Below are 10,060 nucleotides of genomic sequence, written 5' to 3'. Positions count from 1 at the left end.
TTTTTTTTTTTGTACCAGGGATTGAACTGGGAACCTTGTGCTTACCAGGCAGGCGATGGAACCACTGAGCTAAATCCCTGTCCCCCACCCCATGCAATTCTTGAGCAGTTTGGAATAAGGCTGTTGTCAGAGGACAGTGAAATTGCAAAGAGTAATACCTCTACTTTTGGTAGTTATGGCCAGGAGGAAGATGATGGCCAGAATCAAAGCCCAGGGAAAATGAGGGTAGGAGGAAGCACAGTGTTCAGTGGGAGTGTGGGAGGCTGTCGCAGGGAGAGGGCACTAGGTGAGGAAGCAGGGCCCGCTCCACAGCCCACCTCGGAAGCCCCTTGGTGACATCTCCATCGATCTGCAGGCTTTAGGCTGCGTAGGCTGTTTCGCCGGGCTGCAGGCAAGCTCCAAGTGCTCCCTGCTTTCAACATGGATGGAGGACAAACCAAGTCATGTGCAACTTTGATCCTGTCCAGAAAGAATCAGAATCTCAGATGTGATTCTGAGAGGAGAGGAAGCAGCAGGGGACTGGAGCCCTGTTGTTGGGCAAATGTAGTGATGCTTTTTGAGAGGGAAAACAGAGTGGCCTTGAACGCTCTACAGACATTGATGTCTCACTCCTTCCTTCTGGGTGAAAAGGGTTCTGGAAAACATGTGGGTGTCCTCTCTCCAGTCCCTCCCCATGGGGGTCCCAGCCCAAACTGACCCCACTCTGCTCACTCCAGGTGAGAAAGGAGCTTGGTCACCAGGTCCAGCCACTGCTTCCCTGCACCCAGTCCCGTCTCTGGAGCTGGTGCGGAATCCCCTTTCCTTTAGCAAGCCAAGAGTGTAAATGCTTGCAGGACCTAGACATTAGGCAGGTTCCCAAGAAGAAACTGGGTGAGGTTGGAGGACTCTAAGCATCTAAAAAAAACGCAAGCGCGAGAGAGTGAATGAGGAAGGGGCTTGAAGGGTCTCAGGGCTGCATGTCGGGGTGTCAGGGACCCATCTTGCCCGGCTGCAGCCTGACGCTGGTGGAAGTGCACAAGTGCGTGACAGACCACACCGATTCCACTGCAGCCCAGCCATGGAGCCACAGGGTTTCTCTTTGGAACTCACTCAGAGTTTTGTTTTTATCTCTTTCATTTTTGTCTTCCAGAGTGGAACACTCAAGGACCCAGACTCAAGCAAGACCCCACCTCAGCGGCCGCCCCCCCAAGGTTGTTTACAGTACATTCTCGACTGTAATGGCATTGCAGTAGGGCCAAAGCAGGTCCAGGCTTCCTAAATGATCGCTAGTTCATGTTTCAAAGCAGAAATTTTAAGCCAAAAACAAAAATCAAGGAAAGGAAGGAGAGTGGGAGGGAGCAGCGGCCCTGCGGCCAGCACGGCACCCCCACTGCTGCCCGGACTGTGTTTCCTATGCAGTGTCAGCCCGTGAGGTTCTTCACCTGTTCCTGTCCGTGCTTGTAATGCGCACTCTTGTTCCTCTGTGTAACCTGTGATTCCGGGGCTGTGTGTCAACAGTGTACAAAAGAATTGTGCTTCTCCCAGTCCAATGCGACTCTGTCTTCTGGGTGGTTTGATAGTGTTTTTTAAAGCATTACATAACGTGGGGTAAGCTGGGAGCATGGGGATGGACAGGGGAGAAAGGAAAACCAGAAAATAAGACCCAGCTCCCCTCCTCCTCCCGGGGCTCAGATTAACCCCAACTCTGTGAGTGTGCTTGGGACCTTCAGTGAACTGTGCTTTGCTTCCTTTCTGCATGACTCTGGTAAATAGATAGAACTCTAAGAGATTTTCAAGGTCTAATTTCCATTGCTTCATCCATTGGATTTGAAGGCATCCACCTTTTCTCCACTTGCTAAAATTTGGTGAGTTTGAGTTTATGTGAATAGGCTGGCTGTGCCTGTACAGCTCTTGTGCTTTTAGTGATGAAATACAAAGAACAAACTACTTCCAGGAATGTGTTCTGTATTTCACGTCCCAGTGCACCCTTTGTTTTCCTTATTAACTAATTAGCTGTGAGATTAAACAAGCAACAACAACAACAACAAAAGCAATGGGGCTGCCAGCGTGTGATATCCAGATGAACTTGTGAGTATTTTTCTGTGTGTTGATCTCAGTTCCCCGAAGTTGTTCCTTCCTGGTTGCTGTTTTGGAACCGGCCGTATGTGTGCCACTGCGAAACTGGGGCTGCTCCGTGTGCCCCAGAGCTTGGCCTGTGCACAGAGATGATGCTTTAACAATCTTGAGCCTAGAATGCAGGGAGCTGCTGGAAGTCTGGGAGTATCTGAGCGTTCCTGAGGCCTCATACCGTGAGAGTAAACCGGAAATGCCCATGGCACCCGAGTGGGTGTGCTGCCTGCTGAACCCCAAGGGTTCTCTCTTAGCTGCTGCCTTTTAGCAGAGGCCCCAGGGTGAAGGGCTCTCTGGGAAGGGCCATATCAGATGTAGCGTCTGTGTGTGTTTTGGACGGAGGCCTTGAGCCTGAGGAACCCTCACCAGCCTGTTCTTTCTCTGCCAGCAGGCAGCACGTGGGCAGGTACTAAACCAGGGTTTAGGGGCAGTGCCTCATCTTGCCATCTCCGGGCAGGGCCGGGGACAGGTACCAGGTGGCCTTCTCTAGCACCGTGGCCTGTGGGGTTCGTGCCAGTGGTTTGCCTTTAGAGGAAATGCTTCTGGCTGTCGTTCTACATTCCCTCCCCTCCGTACTGGCACGGCCTCACTCCGGAGCGGCAGAGCTATGGTGCACGCAGTGTTGGTAGCATGTAGCATGAGTGACGTGCCCAGGGGAATGTGCCCTGCTTCCTCCTTGGGTTGCTGTCACATGGTGAGGCCGTGGAGAAATGCATAGTGTGTGAGTCCTGGCCTGTGACCTGGCCCCTAGGGGGCGAGGGCAGTCATTCTGCTCTAAGGACTTTGGTGTATGGACATATGTACTCCCAGGTCCTTAGTACCTCCCAGTCAGATGAATGGTAGGAGGGAATGAAGTCTCAGAGTGGAGGAATACTTTTCCTTTTTGTTTTAAATTTCTTGTTAAGTGGTGAGCTGATAACGAGTGGTGTTGCTTCCCTGCATGTTATCAGTGTGTTCATCCAGGTGCTTTTCACGTGACATTGGTGAGCCACAAATACAATGCAGTCAGGCTCAGGATGGTGTCAGCCAAGGCCTTTCAGGTGGGAACGAAGCCGATTAGGACTCCCACTGCCAAAAGCGAGCAGACAGCGTCACCTGACTGTCACGTGCCCTCAGGCAGCATGCTAAGGGACAACTCTGTGGCCTGGGGGACATATGTCACAGTGTAGGATTGCCATTCAGGTGTTTTGTACCCAATTCTTTTCTGATGTTGTCCCCTCACCCCCTTTTTTTTGTACTTATCCAGCTGGGAGACCCTCAGCTACTGCTGGAAGTGTGATCGAAGTACCTCTCTTTTGTGACTCTTGTACAGCTTAATGTGCAATAAAGGAAAAGTTATATCTGTCTTCAGTGTTAAGTTGTACAGTTTCTGGCTACTTAAGTATCTCTGTACAAGGGGGAAAGCGTGCAGGTTTCTGGTGCAAGATCCTGAGCTATCAACCCAATTCCTTTATAAGAAAACACCAATAATCCCAATGATATCAAACTTGGGGAAAGACAAAAGCTAACATGAAATAATCTGCTAATCTGTCATCTTCGCCGGTTGTTTGATTTGAACTCGAAACTTCTTATACATACAGAATTCCTTGGATTTGTGTATTCCTTGATTGTTGTGTAACTAACCCTGGGATTAATTAATTGGTTATTGATGGTAAAGGGTGGGGAATGAGCTGCTAATCATGGATGCCTGGTAGCATAGACATATAGTGGTGCCTCTCTTGAGGGGACAGCTGTGGCAGTCCAGAATACCCCAAACCCCTGCTGAATTTCTGTGAGTGTGCTCCATCCAGCAAGCCCCTAGATGTGGAGTCGGACTGAGGCTGAGAAACTAGGCCCTGGAGGCCTGCTCTTGTATCATTTCTAGCAGTCGGTATGCTCCCGGGTCGTCTTTTGACTTCTGCTTGCGGAGACCTCATGGCTCAGTAAGGTCTGAGGAGATTGGTACCTCATGTATGGCTTGTCAACCCCCAGAGGGAGGAGGGCTTTTCTGTCTTCTGGCTATCAGATGGTTTTGCGTCTCTTGCTGGGAGAGCAGGATACCAGTTCTTAGGCAGGCTCTTGGCCAGGTGGTGCCCACACAGTGTCCCTGGGGGAGAATGGGGTTTGGCTATCTGGAGCGTTTCACCACGCACCTGACTGACACGTACATCATGCCGGAGCCCCTGAGAATGTCCCTGAGAGACGAAGGAATGCCCGGAGAGGAAGGGTTGGTCCTGTCATGGGAGCTAAGGCTACAGTGACACTGAGGCGGGGTGGGTGGATGGTGCTCAGACACTGCGGGCACACAGCTGGTGAAGGGGCCCTCCAAAGAGACAGTGTAAGTCAGGGGTCATCGTGGACGATCAGAAAGCACAGGATGCTTTTCAAGAACTTTCTCGTGCATTATCAGCTTGGAAACACTACTCTCTTAAATGATAACTAAGACTAGGGCTTATTTCCTTGACAGTTTTATGGTTGCAAACACCGTAGCTTAGAGAAGCTTGGTGACTTGTTCAGGGAGTCACCGGCAGACCGTGTCTTGGATTGTTTGATTGCCATCAGTGTTCTTCCCACTGCCCTCTCCTGCGTCTTGGTCAACCCCAGAGCAGGATGGCTTGTACCCAAGGAGCCCCTGGGGAAAGGGTGGGATCCTCTCCATCCAGTCCTCAGCGGTGACTCAGTTGCTTTGTCTTGGCGGTGATACCTAAGAAAGGGCAGGGGGAGGCCCTCAGAGCCTTGGGTGGCTTCTTGTAACAGAGCTTATCCTTTTAGTAATTAACTAACCACACCCTTTGAGGGTGGATTCTAAGGACACCTTTGATATGGTTAAATTATGAAGTTTCTCTTGTACTGAACCTAGGGGGCCCTGGGCAACCCCAAGGAATGCAGCCCCCAGGCAAGGTGTTGCCTCCACGCCGGCTCCCCCCTGGACCATCACTGCCACCTTCCTCTTCCTCCTCCTCTTCCTCCTTCTCGGCTTCTCAGCGGCTGGGCGGCCCCACCGCCACCCACGAAGATGCATCCTCCAGCAGCAGCTCACTGGCAGAGGCCCAGCCGCCCCAGGCCACACCTCCGCAGAAGCCCCAGCCTCACCCTCAGCTCAAGTAAGAGACTTTCGGCAGGGCCTCCCCACCCTTTCCTTCTCCTCTGCCTGGCCCAAGCTGCTAGAAAGCTCCGTCAGGCAGGCGGCCCCCCTCCTCCAGATACTTGTGGTGGATTTCTGTGGGTTGCTCTTTGTTTGTCTTTTGGGTTTTTGGTTTTCTGGTGAGGGGAATGGTTGGGGCTGATCTGGGAGGGGAAGAAAAGGGGACATGAAAGTCAAGGTCTGGCCAGAAGTGCACACCCTATCCTTTCTTCCTGCACGACCGCAGGAGTCCGGCCTTTGCTAGTTTTACCTTAGCTTAGGGTTTAACTGTTGTGTGTTTTTTTTTAACCCCGTCTCCCACTCTTTTTTCCTTCCCTCTTCTCTGTTGTATGCAACTCCCTTCTTCTAAAAATGAAATAATAGAGTCTGTCTTGCTCCTGACTCACAGGTCAGGTGTACAGTCAGCAAGGCTTCCCCGGAGAAGGGGAATCTCTAGCTCCGTTTCAGCTTTTTCCTTCAGCTCTGTGTGAAGGTGCCATGGGCAGTGAAGAGGTGCTCAGACACAGGTCTGTGCAGCAGCATTCTCTAGGCTCCCAGCCTCTGGGCTCCCCTGATTCCCACCGCACTGTCCTGTGCGGGGATGTGCCAGGACCCTTGGGAGAGAGGGGAGGGCAGAGGGTGGGTACAGATAGTTGTCAGTTCCACCTGCACCCCGAAACCAGACAGGCCTCTGGCCACGTTAAGTATCCCCTGTCAGCAGAGACAGCTGTGGCCAAGGCCTGGGAATGACACACCGTGCTTCCAGTGTGAAACAGTGAAGGAATCTTCAACAGAGAGGAGCGGGGCAGTGGGTGTTTAGGTTCAGAGGAGTCACTTAGAGCATCTGGTCATTGCACAGAGAATTCCATTCTTTTCTTTCCCAAAGCCATTCCTCAGATAGTTGACTGGCAGACCCAGGGCTGGGGCTCTGGGGTCCAGGTGGTCACTTTGTCTGGGTCTTCTAGTCCTAGAGGCGGGAGGAGCATTGCCTCCTCGGCTCCCCAGTTCCCGCCAAGCTCCTCTTACACCTCGCCTGCCTGTCATCTCCCTGCCACTAGTCACTTTCTGCATGCTGACTTTTGGGCCTCTGCTGCCTTCTCGGGTGAGGGCAGATCTTTGGTTTGTTACTGCCTCTGGGCCAAAGCTGTTGAACGGAGCCAGTTTGGAAGACAGGCTGGAGGCCTGCACCGGTGCATGCAGAGGAGTCCCCTCCCAGAGGCCAGCACTCTGGGGCTTTACCCAGCCATGGCAAAAGGCAGCCATCTGTTCGCAGACACTGCAGGAGGAGAGACTGCTATGGGTCCTGTAGAGGGCCTTTCCTGGGCTGCACCCAGCGTTAGGGGAGGACAGGCAGACCTGAGACACCAGAGGAGTGCTGGAGCCAGACCCCTGCAGAAAGACCCTGTGGGAGTCAAGGAGACAAGCCGGCTGCTGGAGAAGCCAGACCTCGTGTCCCCTTCTGGAGTGTAGGTTTGGCCTCCCTGTGGCCTCTTGCCTTCACGGTTTTTCTCTCTGAATCATTCACTAGTCTCTGAAGGGAAAAATAGACCCTTAAAATGGGTGTGGTTCTGACTTTTTCATTAGAAAACTGCCTAATAATCATGGCCTGATGTGTATCTCCTCGCTCCTGCACAGCCTGAACCCACAGACCTCACATTAAGTCCTCTCTGAGGAAGGCTGCAAGGGTGACCGCGCCCTCGCTAAGAACAGGGAGGGCAATGGAGGCATTGAACTTTGAATCAGAGGAGGGAGAAGAATGGAGAGGACCAAGGGTCTAGAGAGCACCGTGTTACCAAACGTCTTCACATCACACGTGAAAATCAGATTGCAGAGAGGCACAAGGCTTAAGGTCAGACATCAGCTGAGGGGCAAAACCAAGGCTGTGACAAGGGCCTCCTGGTGCTGAGTCCACCTCGAGACAGTGGTTGGGAATGGGATTGCAAGAGCCCACCCGGCCCTAGTCTCTGCCTGTTACCAGAGGAGAGGGTGTGAGACCCCAACTTGGGGCCCTCGAGCCCTTCGTTATTAAGGAAAAGAAACAGGGCTGGGGTGCAGCTCAGCGGGGAGCAGTCACCTAGCAGGTACAAGACCCTGGGTGCCATCTTTAGCACTGCAGAAAAATAAAAAATAAAATAAGTGAAAGCAGCAGGCTTTGACGTCTCTTCTTCCTCTTTCCTGTCTCTCTGCTTTCCCTTTTCTCTGGTTCCCACACTGCTCCCATCCTTCCCTGTTCAGTGGCCCCCGAGGCGAGGAAGGAGCGTAGGAGCAGTAGCATGGCCGCTCCCGCTTTCTCCTGTCACCCTGACCCCTGGGGGTTGGAGTGGGGCTCCAAGTGTGTAGCCTCGTGTCGCCGTCCCTCCCTGCCTCACTGGGAGCACCACCCTCTCACGTTCTCTTTGGTTTTTATCTTCAAGCAAGTCGCAGTCCCTGACAAATGCCTTCAGCTTCTCTGAGTCCTCCTTCTTCCGGTCTTCGACCAATGAGGATGAAGCCAAAGCAGAGACCATCCGGAGCTTGAGGAAATCCTTTGCCAGCCTCTTTTCTGATTAGCACTTCAGATACCCAGGGCACCCAGCCCAGCCAGGAAAGGCATCCAAGACAGTCGCCAATAGCAGTCAGCCACGCTTGGTGGTGTCCCTGACTTTGATATGTGTGGCCCCTTCCGCCGCTCTGTTGAGCTCAGTGATGTTGTACAGCCCAAAAGGACCGTATCTGTGAGTCTCAGGGCAGGTGCCTACCCAGAGGGGACACCTGACATCAGAGAGGAAAGAGCTGCTTCCCTGTAGTCGTCAGAGCTTCTCTGAAGTTGCCATTGCTGTGAGTTTAGTGGCCTTATTGTGACAGCCGTCATGTCTTACTCTTCCCGTGATGCTAGGGTCTCTTGCACTGAGAACTCCTGGCAGCCTAGCCTCGTTCTAACATAGTGCTCAGCATGCACCCCTAGTCAGTGCTACCTGTGTGGAAGATGGATTTCCCTGGACACCCAGTTGGCTCAAGGATGTTGGAACTTTCCCAAATCTGGATCTCAAGTGCACTCGCCCGGCCCCGCCTGGTCTCTCAGCTGCTATGGAGGTGAAGCACCTGGAGGCTTCTGATTCTCCTGAGAGCAAGAGTCTGCAGGGTCCCCTTCCTCCTCTCTGGAGTGTGGTTCCTTTGTTCCGGCTGCAGGGACCTTGAACTCCAAGCTGTGCTGTAATGGAGAATGCATGCCGCTAAAACAATCATATGCCAATTTTATGTTCATCACCCAATAAACGTCAAGACCTCTGGTGTAATAAAAGCAGTGACATTAACCCATATTTGATTTGGCCATGAGGTCTCCCCTGGCCTCCCTTAATGGAGGGAGCATGTGTGAGGTGGATGTGTGTGTTTGTAAGTGTGGAAATGACAGGCCAGGAGGGCGTTATGTGTGCTTGTGTTATGTGTGAGTGCTTGCAGGCACAGCTGTGTATGCAGGAATTTGTGTGTCTTTCATAAGCCGCTTCTGTGGACACTGCCCAGGGGATCCATCTCCTGGGAGGCGAGCTCTCCTTCTTCAGCAACTCAGCGTTTCTACCTTTCTTACTAAATTTGACAAGCACAGAACCCGTGCTCCAGCGTCAGCCAGGTAGGACCCACTTTTCTGGTCTGGCAGGATCCCTGGCAGGAGCCCAGGCGGTGGTGCCACGGAGGCTCTGAAGGAAGGGGTCCCAAGGCCCCACCCAGGCTTCCTGCAGAGGCCCTCTGCTGAGGGTGGTTCTGAAGGATCAGTCTCTGGTGCCTTCATAACCCCTCGATACACAAGCGTATGCTCCCAGACACCACCAAAGCTCTGAAGGTAAACACCACATCTGTACTGGCAAAAGAAATCAGTGTATTAACATCTCAGCTAAATAATTTCTATGACCCATCCCACTAACTCAGCGTGATAGCACTACTCCAAATGCCACTATCTTGCTAAATGCTAAGAGGTCAGGGGAGAGGTTTCCTTTTCAAGTCACACTCCGGGTTCAAGGATGAGACATGTAAAACAGGAAATAGAATTTGCCATTCCATGACCCTGATGAGGAGCAGCCCTCCTTGTTTTATGCGTGTTACCAGGGAACAGATCAAACACATAGGCTGCGGGTTACTGAGTTCTCAGGGCTCCAACCATGGGGAGCAAAGCTTCCTTCTGCCTGCTTATGTTCTAGCTGGTAGTGCTGGGGGTAGAACCTAGGCTCACATCTGCTAGGCAAGTGCTCTATCTCTGAACTATATCTCCAGGCCGGCATGTGCATTTTGTTGAAGGTTTTTACATGCATATGGGAAGTTTCAAAAGAAAAATGAAGACCTGAAGAAACTAATGGGCCCAAAACGTACCACTTTAAACAAAGAATGATAAACTGCAATGATGTGACAAGGGAAAGGGGTCTGGGTGAAAGCCGGTACACAGAGGGAAAGTAAGTAGGAGAAGGGGTACACATCTTCCTGAGTCTTTGTACAGATCCATCTCTGCATCAATTCCGCATCTCTGGTGACTGAAAAGAATGCTCACTTCCAGCCAGGTGTGGTAGCACTCACCTGTAAGCCCAGCACTCCGGGAGGACGAAGCAGGAAGTTGCAAGTAACTTAGTGACTTATGGAGACCCCATCTCAAAATAAAAAAAGGATGCGGGGTGGCTGGGATCATGGCTCTATGAGAGGGTCCTGAGTTCATTCTTCAGTATTGAAAAAAAAATTCATTGTTTCTCCTGACACCCGTTAGGGGGGCACCTTCCACAGGAGAAGCTTTAGGACCTGCTTTAGCAGAAAGAAGGTGGGAGAAACCTCCCCGCTGCCCCGTCATGCTCACGGCCTTCCAGCACGAAAGAGCCAGTAGGGCGCCTG

At 52.1% G+C, this 10,060-nt stretch overlaps 1 protein-coding gene across 1 annotated transcript in view; it reads left to right on the top strand.

Annotated features, from left to right (window-relative positions):
• Syn2 (synapsin II) overlaps positions 1 to 3,454 on the top strand; it is a 48,837-nt gene extending 45,383 nt beyond the window's left edge. The window contains exon 11 of the mRNA XM_019208605.1: positions 1,130 to 3,454. Coding sequence (XP_019064150.1) covers positions 1,130 to 1,258 — 129 coding nt within the window. The 3' untranslated portion in view covers positions 1,259 to 3,454. The remainder of the gene's footprint in view (positions 1 to 1,129) is intronic.
• Positions 3,455 to 10,060: the final 6,606 nt, after the last annotated feature.

This window comes from Fukomys damarensis, unplaced genomic scaffold (genome assembly GCF_012274545.1).
Source record: "Fukomys damarensis isolate Sample0158 unplaced genomic scaffold, DMR_v1.0_HiC HiC_scaffold_37, whole genome shotgun sequence".
In the NCBI taxonomy this organism is placed as follows: Eukaryota; Metazoa; Chordata; class Mammalia; order Rodentia; family Bathyergidae; genus Fukomys; species Fukomys damarensis.
Note: the sequence above shows the minus strand (reverse complement) of the source record. Positions and strands in the feature narration are given on the sequence as shown.